General features: G+C 37.6%; 1 protein-coding gene across 1 annotated transcript in view; it reads left to right on the plus strand.

Moving 5' to 3' along the window:
- Positions 1–16,677, plus strand: part of SLC37A1 (solute carrier family 37 member 1) — a 103,908-nt gene extending 87,231 nt beyond the window's left edge. Inside the window, exons 14-19 of the mRNA XM_036744148.1 lie at positions 320–368; positions 2,128–2,201; positions 6,506–6,584; positions 9,601–9,698; positions 14,797–14,861; positions 15,592–16,677. Coding sequence (XP_036600043.1) covers positions 320–368; positions 2,128–2,201; positions 6,506–6,584; positions 9,601–9,698; positions 14,797–14,861; positions 15,592–15,607 — 381 coding nt within the window. The 3' untranslated portion in view covers positions 15,608–16,677. The remainder of the gene's footprint in view (positions 1–319; positions 369–2,127; positions 2,202–6,505; positions 6,585–9,600; positions 9,699–14,796; positions 14,862–15,591) is intronic.
- Positions 16,678–27,216: the final 10,539 nt, after the last annotated feature.

A 27,216-nucleotide genomic window follows, 5' to 3' on the forward strand; every position in this document is an offset into this window, starting at 1 on the left:
GGTCAAGAGTCTACTATTTCTATATTTTAAGCCAAAATCCAGTACAGTTGGGGATATAAACATCATTATGCCCATTTGAATATACTTTCTCAAGGTCACACATAAGAAGTGGCAGAACCACTATTGAACTTAAATCTCTTGAATGGAAAACTAATATATCCAAATCTACATAATGATTAACTCTGTCATAATAGGGTTTTATTGTGTACACTTTAAAAATAGTAAACTGATTGAATACTAACTCTTCTCTTACAGTTCTAATTACGAATTCTATTCCTTTGCCATAAAAATAACTTTGACTTTTTTTTAACTTTGGCAGCTCTATATGTTCTCTATGGTCAGTAAAATGGGCCTAGAAGCCACAATAGGTGAGAACATTATGTATTTTTTTCCTAAGCTTTATTCTTAAGTTTGGAGTGTTGTTCACATGGGAGAGTAAGACTTTCAAAACCCCAAATCCAGCAATTATGAACAAGGAAATAATTCAGGTAGAGGATGATCTTCAACAACCTAGTTGTTTCTCTTTAGATTGAGGTTCGTGAGGACATGAACACAAATTCATGTCCCAAATTCAGTCATCCTGTGAGAGTTGGACATCTGTAATATTAGAACAGATTATGGTAGCAGAGTGCATAGAACATAGTTCAGAACAGTTACAAATCCTGAGTGTCAGGTGACCAAGGGAAAATATGGCATAGAGATACTTTTGTTTTTAAAGGGGAAACTGACTTTTCAGAGTCAAAAAGGTAAGCTTAGGAGTATGAACACTACTTTTGCTTCTTCTCAGCCTATGGCTCAATACTGTATATGAAGGCAAATTTTTGGCATTCAGAACTATAGCAGTTAGTGTAATTAGTGCTTCATTTGGCTCCTGATGTATGACCAGTCTTATCGAGAGCCTCAGGGTGTGACTTCATCAAGAATCAGGCTTCTTACAATCAAAGTCTTGCTGTCATCAGTTTCCAGTCCACTGTATGCCGTTCATACTCAACATTCTGGGCCAGTTATATAAAAAGAAAGCTATTTTTAACTTTCTGCAGGCAACAATATCAAATTATGCTTCTGTCATTTCTTAAATATTTCTCTGCTCTTAAAGGGGAAATTTAATGGATGTTTATGATTTGTTATTAAAGAACAGTCATTAAAGTCTTCTGAAGAACAAATCATATGATGTTTTCTCCGTGAGCAACCCTGTTTGACCAATGTTCAAATTTCTAAAAGGCCATATAGTGTCTCATTAACTCAGCCTAATTTCTGGCAAGAATGAAGTTGAAAAAAGTCAACATGCTCAAAATAATTATTTCAGTCTTGCCTGTGGAAAGCATTTATTTATAATTAAAAGGTTTTTTGTCCCTTTCACATAGTGTCCCATAGATTTTTCTACCACTAGGTTGTCATAGCAGTTAGAAATTAAATAATACATACAATTTATATTATTTATTCTGTTGCTGCCCTATTTTAATAAAACCCCAAATTTATGAAAACCTCCAGATGTCAAACAAATATATTATGGGAGGAGCAGTAAAGGGTTAAGTATTCACATTACTAGACGGTTCAGAAATACCACCATTTGAGAATCAAGATGAGGAGGGATGAGAATTTAAATATTTTGAAAAGATAGGTTAAATAACTGGAAAAAATATAGTGTAGTGGCTAGAAAGGTAGCTTTGAGGCCAGGAAGAGCTGAGTTCTAAGAATCTCTGAAACATACTAGATTGGTGACCTTGGTCAAATCATGTGGTCTCACTCAGTCTTATTTCTCCATCTCTAAAAAGAAATTCAGCTGAATGACCTCTAAGGTTCTTTCAGCTCTAAATTTGTGATTTTATGAAATGTGCTTGGAAGATAGTTTGTATTTGGTCCTTCTGAATATAAATCCTTATAATTCCTAAAAATTAAAAGATAATTAGATAATTTTTGATGAAAAAGATAAAAGATAATCCTTCTCTTACCTGGATTGTATACATAATATACACCTCCACCGCAGAGAATGAATACTGGATGGTTCATATGGGAGCTTAGAGGCCAAAATGGAAAACTTATGGAATTATTACAAATATGGAGGTTTTGATTGGGAAAAGGCTTTTTTCCCCTGTTTTCTAATTTGTTCTTACTGATTTTTACCAGTTATGCTTCTTATAAGTGGAGCCCTTGTCAATGGTCCTTATGCATTGATCACAACTGCAGTCTCTGCTGACTTGGTAAGTTTTTCTGTGCATCTCAGACAATTGCTGAATCTCAATTGTTTCTAGCATTTGAGAAAATAAATTAGTTTTGTATTTCTTCCCTACAATATAGATAAGAGGATATTAAATAAGAAATGTAGTTACCTTGAACTTATAAAATGTCTTTTCATTTGTCCTTATAAGAACTTTGTAATATAGAAAGAGGAAAGAAGTTATGATTTCTCATTTTCCAAAACAGGAAGATTAGGCTTGATGAAGTGACGTTTAAACTCAGCTCATTTCTGAGTACAGATTTGTACAAAACTAACCTCGTTATCTGTCTTGTGTTATATGGACAGAATGGCCAACCATTTGAAACTGATATTCACCATCCACAGAACAAGTACTCCACAAGAATAAGCTAGAATCCCCTTCATGTTGTCTTATTATAGAGAGGTATCTTGCTGGGAAGGAGTACCTAAAAGATAAAAATTGGATATGATAAAGATCCACTCATACAGACTCTCAGGCACTTCTCTACTTGTCTTTGATCATACCCACATCCAGACTCTAGGTTCTTTGGCTTCTTTCAAGAACCCTCATTTCCCTTGTGGAAACCACTAGAGAATCAAGACCATGTCAGTAAAAAACTGTCAATCCACCTCTATCAGGGCATAGTCATCTCCTTTCCAAAGTTTCCTTGGTAACCCAGCTCAACCCAGGTATATGCAAAGGTACCCCATATCCCCCCTTCCCAATTCCCCATCTCCACAAAGGGCAGTTAAGTTGCTGAAGTACTTTACCTCACCTAAGTACTGACAGTTTCTTTCCTCTGATAACTCTGAATTTGTGATCTTGGTACTGTCCTGGCCTACCAGAGGAAAAACGGACTTGACCAAACCTAAGGAGCTGAAATGGCTCCTTACCATTTCCAGGATCAAACATAAAATCCCATTTGACATTCAAAGCCCTTCTTAACCTGCTCCCCACTACCTTTCCACTCTTCTTAAAACTTACTAATTTGGCTGTTTGATGGAGACAGAGGCCCTTACCTTAGACGCTTCCACTACTGCTGTTTCTCACCCAGAGCCCAGCCTCCAAAGCACAGATTAAATAGTAGGACATGGACTCCATCCACATCAGTAACGACCAGTATCTGCATCTTATAGCATTGATACTGCAGTACCTGCTCATGCCAGGAGGTCTAACTTAGCTGTATTGGCTCTAGATTAGGCTGCCTGTCCAGGGACCTGACTGTCCCCCACCCCCACTCCAAGCTCTTTGGGTCATGTGATTTCCTTCGATAAAATTGTAATCTGTTATCCAACTGGATGAGCGTATCTATCAGACTTTGATTGTCAGGGGAGGATGTCTTGTGAGGCAGTCACAGGACATTTATTGCCCCACCCTCACTTAAATATTGTAATCAGAACCTCTCCCTTCCCGACTAAAATAGCTTGCAAATGCCTGATCTCATTCAGACATCCTAATTTGACTCCCCTGCTTGATACTCAACATTACCACAGCTGCCTCAAATTCTATGCAGATACCTGAATATCTCTTTGAATTCCCTTTAAAGTGTCTAGTGATTTCTCACCATTGTAATGTCCTTCTCCATTATAGACACTGCTCAATCCAATTCAAGTCTGATGAAAGCATCTAGAGGTGATTTGATGCAGACATGTTTGGGTTCATTCTGAACACCAGCCTTAAAAGAACCAGATTCTCTGTCTTGCTCTCTCAAAAATGATAATGAGCTTGATCTGGGGAAATTAGGCAACGTGACCCACACAGGGATTTTACCCATCAGTGTCTGGATCTTCTTTAAGTCATTTCCTCCAGGCTTCTCACAGCCCTGGTCAGACCCTTTCAGGTGACTAGGAATTTTTTTTTGTAATAGTTCTGATTATTTTTAACTCCATCTTCATAAGTAATTTGTATCTAATTATGATCACAACTAGATTCTGACTATGTTGGCTTCTCCCTGAGTATTTATTTTTCCCGTGCAGAGACCACTTATGGCTATAACTCTGCCAGTTAGATATCTATACCTTCCAGGCTTGAAGTTCTGGAATGCTGATATGGATCTAGTCATTGTCACTAGGCTGCTGGATAGACAAGGGATGACTGCTTCTACTTCACCCTAGAACCTGCTCCCCATGCCCATTTATCTTAGGATCCACTCACTCACTCTGAACATAGAATTGGCTATGAGAGCCTTCACTCAGGCATCCATTCTCCCTCACCCTCATTTATAGTCAACACTTGCTCTGTATGGACTTAATAAGTGATCCACATCCCATGCTCAGTCACTACTTTCCCTCCTTATACCCTCTCTTCCTGTTATTCCTTCACTCAATAATTTCTCCATGCTTAGTCATAAATCCACTCAAGGACCAGATCTCACACTGCCATACCAAACAACAACCACCAATATCTAGAAAGTGTCTTCCTGCTCTTTTAATTAATGATTGCAAACAGTTGTACAAATGCTATTCTCTTCTTCACATCACTGTCTACCTTCACAGAGGTCTGTCAGTCCTAACAAGATACCTATATAGAGGTTTAAAAGGCAGGATGCCAGGGCAATAAATAGTTGTTGGTTTTTTTTTTAAATAAGAGTAACTCATTTACTTTTGTTTTAATATTTCTGTCCCATATTATACAAAGTCTGTATCCCACTTGAATATGTATCTTTGAAGATGATGGGCTACAGGTCTGTTGGGAGATTTCATGCTGACAATGTATTTGTCCCAGGCTCTGTTTCATTACTAGAACTTCTATAAGAATCACTTGCTCTCATTTTCTGTTGGCTTGTACATCTTTGTACAAGGGACCTGAAATTGCTTCCTTTAGCCCTCCCTCAGCCCATGACAAATGACCTCACCATTTCTTCAGTCAGTGATAAATTCATCCTCTAGACTTTGCATAATTCACTCTGCCACCTAACAATTAGCTATCCCAGTTCTTCCCTCACCATTCCTAATTTGTCTGGCTCTAAAGAAAGTAGAAAAGGAAGGAAAGAAAAGGAGAAGGTAGAGGAAAGGAAGACAGAGCGATTCAAGGGAATAAGAAAGGAGGAAGGAAAGATGAAAGGTGGGGAAAAGGAATATTGGTAGAAAATTGTAAGAAAAAAATGGGCAGAGAGGAGTAAAAACTAAATAGTAAAAGGAATGCTAAGAGAGAAAAGCAACCATAGGAAGGAATGAAGTAGAAAACAAAATAGAAAAATAAGAATAAAAGGACCCATTTGCAAGAAGTGGAACCCTAGTAAAAGGCTCTAATAAATCTAAAGCAATTCACAGTCCAAATTAGAAAAAGGATAGAATTTTACTGGGTTTAGGAAATTCATTTGAGTATCAGAGGGAGATTGTCTAGAAAGAATACCTTCCAGAGAAAAGGGGTCTACCTCTTTTGATCAGTTACTTTAAAGTTCTGGAGGTTTTTTACCCTAAAAAAGATAATTCTCCACTACAGAATGGAATAGTTAGGAAATCTAATGATTCATTTCACCTTACTCCTATCCTAAGGGATCTATAAACTCTGGAATTTTGGATTTTTCAGGCAGTTATCTTTCTCCACTGGTTATCATTTAATGCTTCCTGATAGTGGAAAATGAACCAGCGCTGGGTTTCATAGCAATATCCTTCTAGTCATTGCTTAATCAGAAGACAACACCTTTTTTAGCATTTGGCAACCAGTATTTTTTTTTTACAATCTGCAGACTTATTACATGTGTCACTAATAAAAGCTGACTTCATTTCATTTAATGGATATGAAATCTTAATGAAATTTGGTGCTTTCAGCATATTTAAACCCAGCTATCAAAAGTTCTATAGTTGCCCTATATTTGGGATACTATATTTCTTTCCTTAGAACTCAATTTGTTTCCTCCTCACAATGGAAGAATTTTAAGAGTTCCATTTTAAAGGACAAACTGATATTTTCGATATCTCTCTATCAACAAAAAGCCTGAACTTTTCCTTTGCTGTCAAATGAATCAAAAAAATATGAAAATATCTATATGCAGTATTATCTTTTGTAAAATTATTCAATGCAATAGAAATTTATTAAGCATCTGCTGTGTCTGAGGTATTGTGCTAGGGGATACAAAACTAGAGACAACACTGGCTTTGATCTAAAAGAGTTTGCCATTTGATAGGGAAAACAACATAAACATAAACAACTCTGATACGAGGGGGAGTATGATAACTTCTAAGTGGAGATCTAGGCTTTGAGAAATTTTAGGCAGGAGCAAGTTTTGAGAATATTGGTTTGTTTCTCACTTCACAGTTTGTGGTGACTTGTTACAATAGTCACTTTCCTCACCTCTATTCTAGGGTACCCATAAAAGTTTGAAGGGGAATTCCAAAGCCCTCTCCACTGTGACTGCTATTATTGATGGAACTGGTTCTGTAGGTAAGTTGTCTTTTTAGAAATGCAAGCTTAAGTAACTAATAGTGGCTCTGTGGAATATCTGTTTTATGAGATAATTCAAAGATAATGAGAGCTAAGTAAAGCTGGAGAAAGGAGGGCCTAGTGGACATCATTGAAAAATTATATACTATCCTTTCATATATAAACATGGATTTCTGAACTATATTTTATCATTTTTGTTTGGTGGTTCTAGTTGATGTCCTCTTTTGTTTTCTTGGAGTTTGTGGGATTTTCTTTTTGCAGGGTAGGAAGAACAGGGAAGGGAGGGAAGAGAAAAAGGAGGGTCTTTTGTTCCATTTGCAATTCATTGTTTTTAAAAGTGAGTTAAACAAATATACTTATTACTCAAGTTGTGTTTGGTACAAGTCTTTGTAATTGAACAACCATCAATACAACATGTGATTTTTCTGGTAATAAAGGATTAGCATTGAACCAGCCACATTCTCTCAACTCAATTCCACTTGTGACTGGTTACAGATATCAAAAAAGGTTAAGTCTTTTTCTTCTGGAAAAGACTAGCTAAAGTTATCAGGCCCAAGAAATGTTTAGTCGTTTTTGTATATTGCTAAATAAAACATCACTATTTCAAAAAATTAGTGTTCATCTATTATTTTGTAGATAAATGTTTCAATAAGTATTTCAAATTTAAAACTATTAATGGGGATCTTTTGAGGAAAGGGACACTTCCTGCCAGAAACTCACCTCAATTAAATAGTACCCATTTGCTAATGCTAAATAATAGTTCATCTAGTCAGAATCCATAAATGCTTCTATAAAATGGGTAAATTAGAATGCTTGGCCACAGGTAAGGACCTTGATATAGTTAGCATCTCTGTAGTCTGATGGGGAAAGCATAATGTGGACATCTGACTGCAGGGTTATGAATCATGTACAAAAAAATAGAGGAAATTGATAGGATAGCTTCACATTCATGGTATAATAGAAAAAAAACATCAATTTTGGAGTTAGGAGATAGAGTTTCAAATCTTAGAAACAAAAGTTAGGCATCAATGAGCCAGCCTCCTTTTCCCCAGTTGTGAAATGGGAACAACAACACAAAAGCTAAAGGTAAGTTGTTTTGATTTTATGAAAACAGTAGCCTTATATGTAAGAACAATAGAAAGAGTAAAAAGTAAAAATCTCACAAATAGTAGATAGTGCTATGGAATTTCTGTTGGTGGAAAAATTCTTGAAAAATGCAGTCTATGGCTATATTGTGGCATTTATTATTTTCTCATTGTTCTATTATGGTTTTATTTCTGCTTTTCTCTGCAATTTGCTCCTTTTATGGATAGAGCACATTATCCACATTCATTCCTCTGGCACCAATCACCGTCCTAAGTAGGCACAGTAGCCATCTATATAGGTAATAAACGTGAATTATTTATTTTTGGGATTCAACAAATGATTTTTTCCCTGACAAGAACTAGGCTAAATTTTTACTTTCCGTTTTCAGAAGGTGATAGCAGCTTTTAACATAGACAACACAATATAATAGTTGTTCAAAGATCATGAAACAATTTACTTGGATGCTGTTGACAAAGAAGTGATGAATTGATTGTTGATGTAAACGCTGATTCGTAATTTTAAATAGTGATATGATTTTAGTGATTTTCCTACTCTGTTTGAAAAAGATGATAATATTCCTAAAATTCCCCAAGGGTATTTTCTTGGTGTCTTTGGGGAGAAGTCCTTAGGACAAGTAAATCACTAAGTCTTAGTGATATTTAACATATCTGTCTATACAAGTAACTTTGTAGCTTATTTTGGTAGTATCAGTATGAATAAGAATTTAGTTGGCTAAGAATATTCTTGGCTTCATTTGTTAATATCCTCCTAGCTCCCTAACACATTCATCTTATGAAGGCCAGCTGGCATACACAGCATACAAAAAGCACAATTCTTAACCTAGTAAATAGAGCACAAGAGCGTCAAGAGTGTTCTATTCAGAACACAGGTCATGAAGCCCACTTGCAGCAGGAACCCTTGGAGTATTGCCTGTTGAGTTTATGTAGTACCTAAAAGTAAGGGGCATGACCTAACGTTGATAATTAAGTATAGCCAATTTCCATTATCATAGATCCAACCCCTTCGTTTTACAAGTGAGGAAACTAGAGCCCTGAGAGATTAAATGACTTGCCCAGAATCAGAAACGGAATTGAAACTGAGGTCCCCTGTCTGCGGACGCAGGACTCTTTTCACAAGAAACTGTTGCTCTCTTTAAATTCTACTTCAAGTTATGTCACAATCCTGCAGCCAAAAGTATGAAAAATAATTTCATAGGAAAACCACATTGACCTCTTTCCCCCAGCATCTTAAATAATTATTCTTTAGTCATGAGAGGTCACATGTATCTATTAATGGCAACCAATAGGCCAAAAAAAGAAAAGTTAACCTTGAAATGTACTGTAGTAGCTACAAGTCCATTCACAATAATCCATTGTTTATTATGTTATAAAGTGCATTAGTCATGTCTTGTTTAGATTGAGGCCAAGTTTTTCTCTGATCACAAATGAGAACTTAATGTCTTCTCAGTGAATCATAAAAGTGCCATATGGTTTCCTGATATTGGGAAATATTAGTCTAGTACTATTTCTTCTTTCTGCTACCGCAGAATTTGTAATTTCTATACTGTGAATAATGAGCAAAGAGCATTTATATTAAACTTTAAAAGTAACTATCATTTCATTTCTTCTTTATCATGATTCATTCCATTGGTTATAATTCTTCTTTACAACTGGACTATTATGTAAATAATTTCAGTGTGAGGGTATATGAAGAACCTGCATTGAATTACATGCCATCTTGGGGAGGAGGGGGGAGGAGAGGGAGGGGAAAAAACTTGGAACCCAAAACTTGTGGAACTGAGTGTTGTAAACTAAAAACAAAAAATAAATTTATTAAAAATAAAAAAATTTAAATTTTAAAAAGAGAAAAAAAGGGAAAAAAGTAACTATCATTAAAAACTCTTTTTTTTTCCCATGTTCGTGACTTTCAGGTGCTGCCTTAGGTCCTCTCTTAGCTGGACTTATCTCCCCCTCTGGCTGGAACAATGTGTTTTACATGTTGATGGTAGCAGATGCCACTGCCTTATTGGTAAGTCCTACCTGTGTTTTTAACCATGCTAAGAACTTTATTAGCACATATATAACTGGGTACTGTAGTTCAAGCCTCAAGCAGACTCCCAACTTCCTCCTCTGCACAGATAAAATGTGTAGTTTTTTGTCAGGAGAGAGAAATTATACTGCTCATAATGATTCAAGGCATACTGATAGAGGTGACCTTTTAATATGAAAAAGAAACTTTTGAAATCTAACCTGCTCTAAACCAAGCTTCTGGAAACCAATTGAGTAGTTTTGAACAGACTACAAATTAGCATGAAAAGGTAGGGTATTCACCCATTTAATTCACATTAAAATATAATTCAATTCGGCAAATATTTATTAAGTACCTGTTGCATACTGAGCTCCACTAAACTCTTACATTCTAAAGCTTTTATTTGTTTGTTTGCAAGGCAATCTGGGTTAAGAGACTTGCCCAGGGTCATACAGCTAGTAAGTGTCAAGTGTCTGAGGCAAATTTTAACCCAAGTCCTCCTGACTCCAGGACCATTTCTCTATCCACTCTGCCACCCAGGTGCCTCCATTCTAAAGCTTCGTTATGTTATAGCGGTTCTTAAAAGCTGTGTGATCAGAGGTCAGGTCCCAGGGGTTACTAACCAAGATGGAAAGGCAGCAAGTACAGGTCCTCTTACAGAGCCAGCCTATTCACAGAGGTTTGTTACCAGAATGGCACAGGTGTGGGGAACCTGCAGCCTCAAGGCCACATGTGGCCCTCTAGGTCCTCAAGTGCAGTCCTTCGACTGAAACCAAACTTCACAGAAGGGTTTATTCTGTAAAACTTGGACTCAGTCAAAAGGCCAAACCCAAGGACCTAGAAGGCCACTTGAGGCCACAGGTTCCCCACCCTTGCTAGGGTGATTAATTTATTTGGCTGTAGCAAATTCTGAAAGCTACATTAACATGGAAAACAGCATGGGCACTGACTAGAAAGCATTGGAGTAGAGAGCCTGAGTTTAATTCCTACTTGTGATTTATTACTCGAATTTTCTTGGGCAAGTTATTCTCTGCCCCCCTCCCCTGCAGTTTTCTTATTTGTAGAATAAGGGGATTGGGCTAGATCACTTTTAAAGTATCTTCTATTCTAGCTTTACATCTTTAATCCTATAGTATATGGTCTAACAAGCTCTCGAATTATAACAGGGCTGCAATTGGAGTCAACAGAGGGTGTCTTCTCATCAACAACATTATATAAGTTGTCCCTAAAGTCTTAGTGCAGCTTTGCTCCTCAGTAGCTTAAACTTGCGCTAAGACTCTAGCGAACATCCTGTTTATAGCTCCTTGAGGGAAGGAAGTATGGAAGGTGCTGTGCAGGGGACTGGAATAGAGATCCAGCTTCCATAAGACAGCTCTTGATTTCATGGAACTTAAAAACTCATTGGCCACAACCACACTCAGGAATGTGGGGCAAACATTAAAGTTTCAAAGCAAACTCCTGTGTAAAGTCCAGGATGAAGAGGTCAGTGATGACAGGGGTCGGGGCTGGGGAATGGGGGCGGGGGGAAGCTTCGTAAAGGGGGCTAGCATTTAAGTTGGGCTGTAAAGGATGGATAGAAATGTAGCAGGCGAAGAGAGAGTGGGGAGGACATTCCACGTTTAGGGAAGAGTGTGAATAGAAGCAAAAGACAGGAAACTATTTTAGGGAATAGTAACACAGCACAGAGTAGTTTATTCAGTGGTATAATAAGAAAATGAGGCTGGAAAGACAGGGTGGATAGAAGACCAAACAAAAGGGTTTGACCTTTACTCAGTAAGCAGTAATGAGTTACTGAAGTATTTTGAGTGGGAGGATGATATGGTTTGGTTAGTACACATTATCCTGATGTTAGGATTCACTTAGTGAAGGATATCCTAAAACTTCAAGTTTTTCCTAAGTTTTGAACACATTACACTTGAAGATTAGAGACTGCCCATTGTCTACATGAACCATAATCATTTACCAGGAACAGCCACGTTTCTCTCCCAATCTTTGTCAGTTATTGTTTAGGAACTCAGAAGGAGGTGAAACTGTGTCTACAGAATAGTTTTCCAGGCAGGAAAGAGAGGAGTTTATTATACACCAGGCTGTCAGACATTATTCCAATGCAGGCAAAAAGAAGAGAAGAGGATTTTTTTACTCTTATCCTTTACTCCTTAGATGAGCTTTAAGATCTCTTCCAGGTTTAAATCCTATAATCCTTAGCTTGGCATTTAAGGCTGTCCGTGATCTCACATTGGCTTGCTTTTAGAGTCATAGCTCTAGCATCTTTAAGATGTAACAACCACATTCTCTATAGTATCCTCAGTCCACAGAATATTTATCTCACTTTCTCACTTTCATTCCTTCATTCCAATAAAATCGGTCATTTTATTGCCTGTATTTGGGATACCATGTCCACACCCAGCTGCTTCTCTGCTGCTGAAATCCTCTCAAGGATTACATCCTGATCTCTCTCTTCCAATGAATATTCATAATATTGTATTTGCCTCTCACTTATACTCTACTTTTTATGATTTCTTGGGTTGTGGTGATGTGTTTTTAAAACTATGAAGGATTATGCATCAGCCATCATCATGTAGATTCTTCCACTTAGGTCCTATTTGAACGGATTCATTGTATTATGAAGATGGTCTGTGTTCTCGGGGTCTATGCTGCCACCAGAAACCTTTTTAAAGTGGAAAGGTTTTAAATGTGACCCCAGGCATGGAATCAAGTCTCATCGCCAAAAAATTGGCCAACAAGTGATGAATTGTTTTTGGCCAAAAATACTCGTGGCGATTCCCAGCTAAGGAACTGAAGGCTTACAATCGACTGTGGTGAAAACCCTCATAAGGATGGAAGTATGCATACATATTCCTTTTGTTGGAGACTCTAGTTATATAAAGGGTTCAGATACATGTCAGGGGAATTTTCTAGCTATCTTTGAATATTGTGTCTAACCAAGGAACCTCTTAAAATGTAATTCATAAAAAAAAATGTAATTCACAACATAGACTTGCTCCATGCTTGAAAATATAAACACATACAGAGAAGAAAGATTTATTTTGTTTTGTTTTTTTATTTATTTTTAATTTTAGTTTACAACACTCAGTTCCACAAGTTTTTGGGTTCCAAATTTTCTCCACCTCCCCGCCAAGACCTCATGTAATCTGGTTCTACACATACCTTCACATTAAACTTATTTATACAATAGTCAAGTTGTAAGGAAGAATTATAACCAATAGAATGAGTCATGAGAAAGAAGTTGTTTTGTTTTTAAGGAGGAAAACAAAACACACTTTTGAATGAAAAACCACTAAATACAAATATGCATGCAAGTCTTTAGTGTGACTACTAGAGCTGAATATGAATGCTTCTGTGGTGAATGTCCTTCCCCTAAAATCCTGTCTTGGATTGCAGTTACCTGGTAATAGGAGGGACCGAATTCAAGAAAGCATTTTTATTCTCTCTAAATTCTGCTCATTTCTCTTTGCACTCTCACCTCTATAGCCCAGATACTGTCAGTAGCAGTTAGCATAGATGCTTAATAGTTGCTTGTTTTACTAACTAGGTTTGTTTCATTCTTCTGAGACAAGAATACACTGGCCTCACTCTCCTTAAGCAAGGCTGGCTTCATCTTCCTCTCAGTTATAATATACGCTGAGTGGCTCTGAAGTGTCTCTTTTTTAATGCCATCATCTGAGCCTACTGGTTCTTTCTCCTAGCTTTTACAAAGGGATATTTACTTTGAAGATGTAACAAGAACAAAAGGACAAAACATTTCCCCACAGCACCTCTGAGGCACACTCTCCCCATCCTACCATCTGATCTGAGTAGAGTGAACTCAAACTTAGCTAGGTTCCTTTATAATGCCAGTCTCACCAAGTTCCTGTCCCGATGAGGTGATGCTGCCAGATGAATCCTGGTCCCAGCTACTGTAGGGCTGGCTTGTGAAAGTCACTCCCAGAGGTTAGCTGTTGTTCCTTGAGGGCACTGATCCTGAGCTGGCTAAAAAACCCAGATGCTGATAGAACAAATGTTTGGGATGGCAAAAATCAGCCTTTGGGAAAACACCCATTTCTGCATCCCCTTACTTAGTAGATCATCTTTTTGCTGCCATTACCTTTTCCAGCTTTTTTTCCTACTAGTCATGATAACCACTGCAAGATCCCAAAGGGGAAAGGATTAGAAGTCCTGAATCCTTTGAAACTAGCATTGTCAGCACTCATTTTGGGACTTGTGTCACCCCATAAATTCTGGGTAATAATTGTGTAGTGGTAATAGAATGTTTGAAGTAGAGGAGGAGTAGCAGAGAGGGAGAGGCAGAATAGAGTATTTCAATTACAATCCAGCAAAAGAAAACATTTTATTTTTGTGTAATATCTGATTACTGACAACATCTGGATTTCTGAAGCAACTCTCTTTAATATCGAAAGAGATGCTAATGTTCAAATATGAGATAGCGTAAATAGGGGGAAATTCTTCCATTCTTTCAATTGAATATTCAGTTTAATAATGTCATTTATAGCAGGCTGAACTGCATGGTGTTCACAGTAGATCCAAGGAATACAAGATGAATGTATTAAACAGACAGAATATCTTTAGAAATGCTCTCATGACTGTTTCTAAATAAAATGCTTGAATGTACCATATTTATCTTAACAGTAAATCTTTGTAGTTTTCACCTTTCCCCCACTTGGCAGATCTTGATTCCAATCTATTTAAATGTCTTTGATTTCATTTATTTTTCTACCTTGAGCTAACTTTTCTATTATTGGACTGATTGTATCTTAAAATACTATCTAGGTCAAAATAGTATCCCAGTTGGTGTTATATCTAGACTAAAAATATTTTCAAGGGTATTTTGTCAGTTGTTTATAAAACTTACTGAGGGGTAATATTGTACTTTGGAAATACCAGTTATCAAAGATTTTAAAGAAAAAAATGTATCTGAGGAAGATGAGTTTCTAACTGGTGATCAAAATCATTAAATCTAGCATACCATTTAAATAGCTAAGACCTTGGAACTAGACATTTCCTCACTCACATGGATTCTGAATGTCTTTTATGATTGGTATTTTTTTCCTGGATTAATAACCTTATTATTTGGGCACAGTTCTTACTGCGTCTCATCCAGAAGGAACTCTGCTGCACAGGATCCACGCCTGGAGAACAGCTTCAGTAAGTCTAAAACCCACCATCTTTTTCATTAATATGATCAAGTGGGTAATTGAAACTAGTTTTCTAGCTTTTCTTTCTTACATATATCACCTTTCCTTTTTTTTAAAAAAAAAAAGCTCTCCCCAGAAGATCCTTTATGATTTATTACTCCTTCTTTTTGAATAAAATACCCACACAAACATGAACCTGTCAATCTCTCTTTAAAATATGAACCAAGTATGCCAGATGAAAATTGGTTGCTTTTGTCATTCTCTTTAGGCTGAAAGAGTTTGATAAAAATGGTGACTCTCAAACCATTTCCTGCTTCTTTCCTTGCTGACCCCTACAGTGCTTTGGAATTTGAGGAAAGTGCTATGCAATAAGCACATAGTTTGGGAAGAAATTTTGAGAGAGAAAGAGATGCTTTCTGCTGTTATACTGTGCATATATAATGTTGAAAATATACTTGATACAAAAATATTTACGATTTAAAATTAATAAGCAAATGCAAATCTTATTATATTATCCTAAACGTTGGAGACACAAGTGTGAACGTTAGACAGTACCTACCGTTATAGAGCTCATTTTCTAATGGAGGAAACACGATAGATAGGCTAATAGTAGCACAGAAAAGGAATTATGGTCTGGAAAGTCACAAAGATGGTGAATGTTCTATTGAGCAGTCTATTAATATACTTATTTTTCAGCTGCTTACTGTTTAATCCTTTTTCGTATTATCACTTTCTTGCAGGTTTAAAGAACATTAGCCATTTCAGACACATTTGGGGAAGAATCTGTACTCATCATCCAAAAATAATCATTCAAGACACGTTACAATGTAAACAACTCCACGTTGAAGAACTTGCTTTCTTCTCATGCATTTTGCACACATACCTGAAAGAGATTCAAAAACAAATGTTACAACCTTTTTTATTTTATTAAGCACATACAGAACCTCAGGATTATAGTTCTCAGAGAAGTAAGAGCTGCTGAAATCTTCAGACTAACTACTTTAGTCAAGGGCATGAGGAAAAGATGCCAAGTGCCTGGCAGATTCATTTTCATCCAATTATTAAACATGAGAAAAAAAATATAGAATTGATCTGGCATTGAAACAAAGGAGTGAACCATTCTGAGGTTTCTTAGTGACGTAATATGTATCAGCAATTTGAACACTATGCTGGAAAGAGCGTCAACAACAAACATCTGTTTATTCTTTAACAAGAAACAATCTCATTTTCAAAAATATTAGTAGTCAGATTAAATGTTACAGCCACAAACTGGTAAAGAGGTCAATGATATAAAACAATAGTTAACTTGAAAAAAAATTTGATTTACTCAAGCTTCAGTCAAAACTGAGCTTAGAGCAGGTCAATCCCAATGAAGTGTTTTCCCAACTTTCTCTATATACTGTCCTACATCCAAATGAAGTGATAAATTGGTATAGAACAACGAAGCAGCCTGAACCAGTTAGCTGGGATAAAATAAAAATGGCTAACAGCATCATATCAGAGAATACCAGACAAGCAACACTGATGTTTCTGAAAGGTTTACATTTATTAGGCGTACTCTGGAATGTTGTTGAAGGCCCTGTAAAATGTCTACACATCAGTTAAAGCTGCTACTCAGCACTCAGAGCCAAATTCTACACGAGGATGAGCAAAATGAAAAAGGAGAATCCATAGCTTTGTTATTTAGGAAGGTCAGTTTATTCACATGCATAATATCGATACAGTTTATCATTGCATTGCCCAATTTTCCTTTTCATTCTAATAAAATAGCAGAGATTGTTTTTAGATGTCCAGCAACACAATAGATTTTTCTTTAAATGTGCGTTGTGTTATATTCAGGTTAAATAAAATTAAATGGCATTTTGTTATTTATTAAAGCAAACAGAAATTTGTTTTCTGAGTTTTTATGAATGCTTGGTTGGTTTTGCAAAATATCCATCTGATCCCTTTTAAATAAAATGTTTTAGAAAATCAAACCAACATATTGTGTGTCTTACAATTTTCTTTCCCAAAGTATTGGGGGGAGGGGTGATAATCTTCAAAATAAAATTGCATGTTTTTAGTTTTGTCCAGATCAAGTGCATCTCTGATAATGTTCAAATTGAAATCACAGATGGTTTCCAATTAAAATAGTGTATATTCTTCTGCATGGATAAGATCCTAATTTTTTTTAACTAAAAAAAGGCAGTGTAGGCTATGACAAACAGCTGCCTAAACTGTTTGGATTTCAGAAAGCTATGCAGTTTAAATTTAAGTAAAGCATCAGCATGTCACAGACTTGTAACAACGAATGTCAGACGTGGAGCATGTGTAGCAATAACAATGAGTTCCCAATGTTCTTGAATATAAACAAAGGGATCTCAACTATGAAAGAACCTTGGGCTGGATCCCACCTATAACATGCCCAAATACATTACAAAAAAGCCCTAAGTATAATAATAATAATAATAATAATAGTAATACATATATAGTCTCATTTGACAGATATGATAGGGAACTAGGTGTGTTGCTAGAAATCCTTCCAGCACCAGGGGCAGGGTAGAAAGCATCACCATCCCCAGCAATGTCATAGTCAAAAAGCTTGGATGGCAAGCTGCAGCAGCAGGGTCTTAGTCTAAACTGGCAAAAGGCCTCAGTAACTTCAATGACAAACTCTCTTACCCTGGATCTTGGGCTTTTATCTCTGGGGCTCATTTTCCCTTAATGTGGTTTTTTATAGGGGTTGATGTTGACAACACACACTTTTCTCTCAGGATCTCCTTTCCCCATTCCCACTTCAGTTCTTATTTAAGGGTAGATCCAACTGTCTTGGATCTTTTTAAGGGCAAAACCCCTTCCCACATTTATGCCCCCCATCCCAAATAAAACCCACTAGCTAATCATAATTTGGTGGCCACCAGTTTTGATTTTATTTTGTTTAGTTAGAATAGGCAATTGGAAAACTGTCAGGAATACCTGGGGCAATAGCTGGTGGGGAACAGGATAAGCTGTCCCCTTCCTCCACCCCTATTAACACAGCTCCTCCCTGGAAGGGGAGGGCACCAGAAAGTAGATATTTGAACATATAACAGAAGGTTGCTTCACTGACAAGAATGGGGGAGGGAGAAAGAAAAATGTCAGAGATTTTTTGTGTGTGTGATTCACCAGCCCACTCCACCATTAGCTGTTTCCACTGTTGCTGCTTGCAGCTCCCAACTGAAATTATCTCCAACAGCAACCTACACAGCTTGGGGAAGGGGAATGACAAAGCACCTAGGGAGCCAGGCCAAACATTGTGATTCTGTATGGCTTGGCCAAGATGGGTTCTCCATGTTACTCTTCCCAAAATCCAAACCCTGTGTACTCTGGGCAAAACTTGCTTCTAGTGTCCAGATTCTCCTTGGCAGCTCTCTCAGGCTGGCAAATCAGGGCTACATCAGTAATTTTCAAGAACAATGCCAATCACTTAAAAATATTATGCAAAAAACAAACCCTCAGTTCATAAAGTAAGAGGCTACAGTTCTTTGCTCAGGCTTGTGACCATAATCATGAATTCCACTGGTGAGCTATGCTCAACTGAATCAGTGCTTTATCATGAATGAAAACTCTTCTGCATCTCAGAATACTCTTTCTATGACTAAGTAAACCTTGTGTTTAATGTTAGATGGAATTTTTTGTTGTCGTTGCACCTAAACTACCAGGGGACTGGTATCCCCTCTTGGTAACCCTTTATGAGACATGAATCTCTTTGACTAAGTCAAGAAGGAACTAATTAGAATAGTTTCTTTTGTTTTATTTCCATATTAGTCACATTATAAAGAGGAATTAGAACCAATGGGAGAAACCACAAGAAAGAAGAAACAGCAGAGAGCAAATAGTATGCTTCAATCTACATTCGGACTCCATTAGAACAGTTTCTTAACATGGAGTCCTAGAGTCTGTGGAGTTTTTCAGAAAGTATTTTAACAATTATGTGGATTTTTCAAAAATATTTTAATAACTATGTATCAGTGTAACTTTATGTATTTTCTTTTTAACTTTATGTATTTTATTTTATATATTTAAAAATATTCTAAAGAAGGTCCATAGGCTTCAAGAGATCTTCAAAAGGATCCATGACACAAAATGTTAAGAATCTTCTCATTGGCCAACCAAACAAGATCATCATAATTTGGAGAACTTTAAATATGGAGGAATTTGATCATTGAGTCCAGTGGCAGAATAGTCAAGCAGTAGATCTCAAGCTCAAGACTGAGCACTGGAGTGGGCATTTGACACCATCTTGGTTTTTTCCCCCACAGCTAATCTTAACAAATTGGCTCTAGACATGCAGTCTTCATGTCCAAAGATATTACCAATTTTAAAAAACAGAAGAGCATATGGCTAATCTGCTTAAGTTAACCTTAAACTGATGGTTCACTAGTACAGTAAGCTTACTAAGTATAGTAAGTAAGTACAGTAAGTAAGTAGTAGATTTTCATAGCTTGGTTCCCCAGAACCAAATGGGGAAGTGTTAACAATAATAACTGAAATTGATATAGGTTTTCAAAATGCTTTATGTACATCATTTCATTACACAATCATAATGAGTACCAGCATCACACCTGACTCTGAAAACTAGTTAAGTTTAGTTTGACTCCTAATGAATAATGCTATAAAATAATTAGCAAGAGATCTATTTTTAAAAATTGTTTTATAAGCAAAGGTTCTTAAATGTGCAGAGGGGCAAAGAGAAGCACATTCAGAAATGCTACATGAAAGCAAAAGGAATTAATATAACAGACTTTTTTGTTGGTGTTTTTTTTTTTGGAGGGGGGAGGGCAGGGCAACTGGGGTTAAGTGACTTGCCCAAGGTCACACGGCTAGTAAGTGTGTCAAGTGTCTGAGGCCAGATTTAAACTCAGGTCCTCCTGACTCCAGGGCCAGCGCTCTATTCACTGCATCACCTAGCTGCCCTAAATATAACAGATTTTTAAAGGACATTTCTCAAGTAGAATTTGTGTGAAAGTCAGGACATGTAGATAAAGAAATATTATTCATAAAAATAAGTAATAGTTGTTTCTATGTAACTGCTTTTATGCAGGTGAAATAATTAATAATTAAATAATTAAAATAATTAACTTCTGTATCAGGGGCTGGCTCATTTTCCAGTGGTTACAAACTCCCATCCCTCTTATTCTTCTGATTCCATCAATACTAGATCCTCAACTGCCTTAGAACAAATAACTCTCCCCAACCCCAGCTCTCTGATGTATCATGCCCAAACACTTCAATTATAACCCTCCAGCATCCTAGCCCAGGTTTACCTATCCCTACCACTGTTCCCCACCACTAGGATCACCATTTCATACTTAACAAACTTCCTTTCATTTTACTTTTCTCCCTCTAATGGACGTCAGTGTTATCCCCAACCATTGTCAAACCTTGTTTCTACCTGCACATCTCCTATGGGTTTTCTACAATCCACTCACATGGGCGTAGCCTGGTAATTGTTCTGCCTGCCTCAAGTCTCTTCCCACTCCAATCCTCCACACTGTTGCCAACATAATTTTCCTAAAGCGTAGGTCTGACCTTGTCATTACCCTACTCACTAAAATAGACTTTTACCCCTAAGATCAAATAAAAACCACTATGTGACATTTAATGTTCTTTACAACCTGGGCCTACCCTGCCTTCCTAGTCTTCTTCCGCATTGCTCTTCTTCCTATTCTCTATGGCCCTACTAGACCATTTGCTTTTACATACAACATGACATCTCTCACACCCATGTTACATTGTCTGTCTTCTGTGTCTGGAATACTGTTCCCTTCTCACATCTGTAAGGTAGAACCCCTCATTTCCTCTAAGACTGAGCTCAAGTACCAACTTCTACATGAGGCCTTTCCTATTCCTCCCAGCTTCTAGCAACACCCAATTAATTATATGTGTGCTTTAAGTACGCATATGTTTTGTGAACTCAGCAAGACATTGGAGGTCTCTGACGGTAGAAAAGAACTCTTCAATGTATGTCTGCTTTAAGCCCCTGAAGACCCATAAGACTGACTAAAAGTTTAGCCTCTATTTCAGAGTGAGTGAGGAGAAGTCTCACAAGAGGAACGAGAGATAGTAGAGACGAAGCAAGGGCCAGAGATTGGTGTGAGCAGTCTGGGGGTCCCAAACATGTGATTGTCTTTGTGCTGTAGCTACTATTAAGAGAACTTGTAGGAAAGAGCAAAGCAGAGACCTGAAACCAACCGGGAACAAAAACAAAGTCATTGGAGTGATTCGTGCTGCTGAGAAAAATATTGGTAAATATGCACTTTCCAGCCGTTTGTTTCACTCCCACTTACATTCTCTTTCTTGAAACAGAAATGAGCTTCTTTCTTGATGCCAGTTTCTTAGAAGTTTGTTTTGCTTTCTGTTTTATGGCTTCTCTGAAATGAAAAAAAGTAGTTAATCACTATATTGCTGGTGTGTGTGTGTCTGTGTGTCTTGTGTCTGTGTGTGTGTCAGTGTCCCCTTGTGCTATAGTAAATAAGGAAAGGTGGTAAAGTATCCAGAAAAGAGGGTTTTGCTTGTTCTTTTAAAATATATAACCGATGAGACCTTTCCTGGAAAAATCATGTCTTAGGGCTATACAAAAGAGAATTATTAATGATTTATGTTTTTCAAAGGCAGAGAAAGAAAAACCTGAAAAGAACCAATCCCAAACAAAATGAGTTGAGCCATATCAGTGAGGAAAGATTTGGAGAGTTGAAAATTTGACTTTCTGAGGTGATTGCCTCATGTACTTTTTCTTTTCCACTCCTTCCTAGTTTTAAATGGAAAATCTTTCTTCTGATTAGCAGGGCCAAAGGCATAATTAGAGAAAAATTAACTTCCAAGAGGAGATGAGGAGGACCTGGGGAAGAGTGGCTCTGCCTACATCAGGGTGGGGCCCAGCAAGAGGTCATCTGTTCAATCATATGCTCACCAGCACATTAACCTCTATTCCAACAAACTGTTTTATGTATGTATGTATGTATATATATATATATGTATGTATGAAGTATATATTGTATTGTACATATGTATATATATGTGTATATATACATATATGTGTATGTGTATGTACACACATACATACATACGTGTGTGTGTGTGTGTGTGTGTCCCCTTTTAGAATGCAAGCTTTTTGAAAGTTTGGGTTTTTTGGGGTTTTTGGTCTTTGTCACCCCAGAACCTAGTATAGTGGCAGCCACATTATAGTCATAACAAATGCTTGATTGAATAACCAGGTGCTATTGCCTTCATCCTAGTATCCCACCTCCCAGTGTATTTCTGTGCCTAGGAGATGTGTCCAGACTCTCTTTTACCTTTTTGCTGCATTCTTATAGTCTTAGAAGGATACAGCTGACAGTAGTTGGAGTTAGGGAAACCATTTAAGACAGGAGCCCAAGAAAGAAGTAATTGGGGTCCTGATCTAGGAAAGTAACAATGGGAACACTACAAAGGGTGCTGTGCATCACAATGTGTGTCATGGTGCTTGTCTGTTCACATGTGCTATTCTCTCCACTTCCCAGTGGAATATAAGCCCCTTAAGGACAATATAAGCATCTTTGAATTCCAGCATCCGGCAAAGTGCCCTCCACATAGGCTGTCGTTAAGAAATACTTGTTGGATTAAAAGGGAAGAGAATCAAAAAAGGAGAGAGTTGTAACATTAATTTATTAAGTTCCTACTATGTGCCAGCTAGATGACAGGAAATTTAAAGACAGAAAAAACAACCCCAGCTTTCAGAGAGCTCACAATCTATTGGTGGAAACAATATGTAGATATATAAAGTAAATGCTGTACAAAGTAATTTCAGGAAAGGTGCTAACAAATGTGAGGTTCAGGAAGGGTTTTGTGTAGCAGGTGGCATATGAGCTGAACTTGGATGGAAATAAGGAATTCTATGTGATGGAGGTTATTTCAAGCTTGAGCAACAGCCTATGCAAAGGCACAAATATAAAAGACACAATGCTCTATAGAAGGAATAGCACAAAGGGCTTTTAATATAGAGTATGTGAAGACTTTGGGGAGCCAAGATAGAAGATTAAGCAGGAAATCACTGTAACTCTCCTCCAATACTCACCTCCAAACAATCATAAAATAAAACCCCAAAACAAACTCTGGAACAGAAGAACAAGCAAAAAGATGGGGAGAAACAATCTTTTAGCCCAAGAAACTTGGCAGGTCAGCAGGGAAGATCTATCTTACTCGGGGAAAGAGGGGCACAGTCCAAGATGGGAAGCATCCCAGCAAGCTAGCAGCAAGGCCCACCTCAGCAAACCAGCAGGAGATCCTGAACCCCAGTGCAGTAGAGCAGGCAAATGCCAACACCAGGACCCACCACATGCCTCAGCACAACCAGGGGAACAGGTGGATATCAGCTCTGAGAACCTCTACATTCTTCAGCATAGCACCCAGCAAATAGGCAGCCACAAACAGAGGGACCCCACAGGGGCCTAAACAAACAGGCAGACATCAGCTGCAGAACCCCACACATAACCCAGCATAGCCATGTCAACAAGCAGCCACCAGTGCCAGGACTGCAAGGTAGATCAGCATAGTCCCAGGCAAACAGGCAGACATCAACACAGGAACACCCCACCAGGCTTAGCACACACCAGACACCAGCACTGGGACCTCAGCTCAGTATCAGGTAAGCTTCCAGACTCCTATGGCCTCCAGCAGCTCCTGCCACCCCCCAACCCCTCCCCTCAGCCCAGCACCAGACATGAGGATCCTCTGTGGGCCTCAGGGCAACAGGAGAGCAGCACCAGGTAAACAGCCAGGGCCTGCAGCTCCTATAACAGGAAGCCTGAGACAGTGCCCCTTTCACCCCAGGAGCAGAGGTCAAATTTAAAAGGAAGAAGGCCAAAAAAGATAGCAAAAAAACAACAACAAAAAAAGAATCTGACCATAGAAAGTTATTATGGTGACAGGGAAGACCAAGACACAAATGCAGAAGAGGACAACAGTGTCAAACACCTATGGGAAAAACCACAAAGGAAAACAGGAAGTGGTGTTAAGGCCAGAAAGAGCTCATGGAAGAGCTCAAAAAGGAGCTTAAAAATCAAATAAGAGAGGTAGAAGGAAAACTAGGAAAAGAAATGATAGTGATGCAAGAGACATAAAAAAAGAGTCAACAGCTTGGAAAAAGAAAACTCCTTAAAAAGTACAATTGACCAAATGGAAAAGGAGGTGGAAAAATAAGAGGAGAATGACACCTTAAGTGCTAGAATTGGGCAAGTGGAAGTTAATGACTCTATGAGACATCAAGAATCAATCAAATAAAATCAAAGGAATGAGAAATAGAAGAAAATGTAAAATACCTCATGGGAAAAAACAACTGACCTGGAAAACAGAACCAAGAGAGATAATCTCAGAACCATTGGATTACTTGAAAACCATAATCAAAAGGAGGAACTAGACAGCATCTTTCAAGAAATTATCAAGGAAAACTGCCCTGATATTCTGGAGCCAGAAGGCAAAATTGGCATTGAAAGAATTCATCAATCACCTCAGGAAAGAGATCCCAAAATAAAAATTCCAAGGAACATTATAGCCAACTTTCAGAACTATTAGGTCAAGGGAAAAATACTGCAAGTGGCAAGAAAGAAACAATTCAAATATCAGGGTGCCACAATCAGGATTACACAGAATCTAGCATCTATAGCATTAAAGGTTTGGAGGTCGTGGAACATGATATCCCAGAAGGCAAAGGAGCTAGGGCTACAACCAAGAATCACTTACCTTGGCAAAATTAAGCATAATGCTTCAAGGGGGGAAGATAGTCATTCAATGAAATAGAAGGATTTTAAACTTTCATAAGGAGAAGACCAGAACTGAATAAAAAAATTTGTTCTCCAATACCAAGACCAAAGAGAAGCCTAAAAAGGAAAAAAAAGAAAAAGAAAACATAAGGGATTCAACAGAGCTAAACTGTTTACATCCCTACATGGGAGGATGATACTTGTAATTCTTAAAAATTGTACCACTGGTAGCACAGCTAGAAGGAATATACAAAGACAGAGGGCATGGTTATATGGTGAATTTGAGGCAATGACACACAAAAATTAATTAAGGGGTGAGAAAGAGGAGTATACCAGGTGCAGAAGGAAGGGAGAGGTAGAACAGGGTAAATTATTTCACATGAAGAAGCATGAAAGACCTACTACAGTAGAGGGGAAGATGGGAGGGTGAGCAATGGGCATCACTTGAACCTTACTCTTCAGAATTGACTCAAAGAGGGAATAATATACAAAATGAGTTGAATATAGAAATCTATCTTAATAATATACAAAATCGGTTGAATATAGAAATCTATCTTATCCAAAAGGGAAGTAGGAGGGGAAGAGGTTAATTAAAAATAGGGCAGGGAAGCAGGGTGGAGGGACCAACAGAAGGGAAGGCAGATCAAGGGAGGTGGTAGACAGAAGCAAAACACTGTTAAGGAGCGAAAGGGTAAAAGGAGAGAGAGGACAAACAGGAGGAAAAATAAGATGGAGGGAAATACACAGTTAATAATCATAACTGAGAATAGGAATGGGATGAACTCTCCCATAAAACAGAGGCATATAGCAGAGTGGATAACAAAAATGGAATCCTACAATATGTTGTTTAGAAGAAACACTCTTGAAGCGGAGAGACACATACAGAGTAAAGGTAAAGGACTGGAGCAGAATTTATTTTTCTACTTCAGCTGAAGTAAAAAATAAAAAAAAAAACAGAAGTAGCAATCCTGATCTCAGATAAAGCAAAAGCAAAAATAGACCTAATTAAAAGATATAAGGAAGGAAACTACATCTTGCTGAAAGGTACCATAGACAATGAAGTAATATCAATACTAAACATATATTCACCAAGTAGTACAGCATCCAGATTCTTAAAGAAGTTAAGTGAGTTACAGGAGGAAATAGACAGCAAAATTATATTGGTGGGGGACCTCAGCTGTCCCTTCTCAGAACATGATAAATCCAAACAGAAAATAAACAAGAAACTAAGGAGGTGAATAGAATATTAGAAAAGTTAAATATGATGGACCTTTGGAGAAAACTGAATTGGAAACAGAAAGGAATATCTTTTTCTCAGCAGCACGTGGCACCTAGATAAAAATTGACCATATATTAGGGCATAAAAACCTCAAAATCAAATGTAGAAAGGCAGAAATACTAAATGTATTCTTTTTGGATCATAATGCAACAAGAATTACATTCAACAAAGAACAGTAGAAAGAATAAAAATTAATTGAAAACTAAATAATCTAACCCCAAAGAATCAGCAGGTCAAAGAATAGATCATAGAAATAAGCAATAATTTCATTAAAGAGAATGACAACAATGAGACAACATCCCAAAATTTATGGGTTTCAGTTAAAGGAGTACTTAAGGAAAATTTATTTTTCTAGAGCAAGTGAAAAGGTATAAATAATACATAATAAACCTGGAAAGGAAGGGTGAAGTCAGATTGTGAGGGGGATTTAAATTTTACCTTAGAGGCAGTAGTGAGCCACTGAAACATTTTGAGTAGGAGAGTGATATGATCAGTTAGCACAAGCATTTATTAAGTATCTATTATGTGCAAGTCACCATGCTAAGCCCTGGAGATTCAAAGAAAGACCAAAGTAAAAAAGTAGAAAAAGAACAGTCCCTCCTCTTGTGGTAGCAAGCAGGGTGGGACTTTTTGTTGTCTTTTGTTTTGGAATGCTTCTCAGCACTAAGGCAATCAAGTGCCTTTGAAGCTTGCCTTTGTTTCAATCAAAAGTCTTTGATTGGAACAAGAGTCTTTGATGACCTGCTTAAGTCATGGGAAGGTTTAGGTCACATGGGTTTGAGTCGCATGGTTGCAACACTCTCTGACCCTGAAGAAGTGTATATATACTTTGAGGTTAGCATTTTGCTTGGGGCTCACTCACTGGAAGACTGTTCTTGTGATTTGACCAGATTGAGACTCTGGGTAGCCATGAAGGAGCCCCCTGGCTTTGAAAAACCCAGATGTTGGTGCTTCTGTCTCTGGTAACTATGTATGTAATATTGTAGTCAGACAGCTAGAAGCCTGTCTCTTGATTTCTGTTATTTTGCTCTTTTTATGTAATTTCTGCTTGTGTTTTCTCTGAAGTTCAGGGTGCTGACTTTTCCCCCTGAACTAAGTGAATGATATATGTATGTTTAGTTAAAGTAAGATTATAAACCCCTTAAAGTTTCTTTCCTTAGAAAAGGATATCAAAAAACCTGTGCTGGCAGCCCTCCTGTGTGCTGTTGCTATTGGTCTTACACAGCCACAATAGCAGCAAGCAGCATTGGTGTTACAGCTCTTAAGGAACTTACAGTTGAATGGAGAGAAAACATGCAATTAACTCTGCAAACAAGATATATACACAC

The sequence above is a fragment of the Trichosurus vulpecula genome, chromosome 2 (genome assembly GCF_011100635.1).
Source record: "Trichosurus vulpecula isolate mTriVul1 chromosome 2, mTriVul1.pri, whole genome shotgun sequence".
Classification (NCBI taxonomy): domain Eukaryota; kingdom Metazoa; phylum Chordata; class Mammalia; order Diprotodontia; family Phalangeridae; genus Trichosurus; species Trichosurus vulpecula.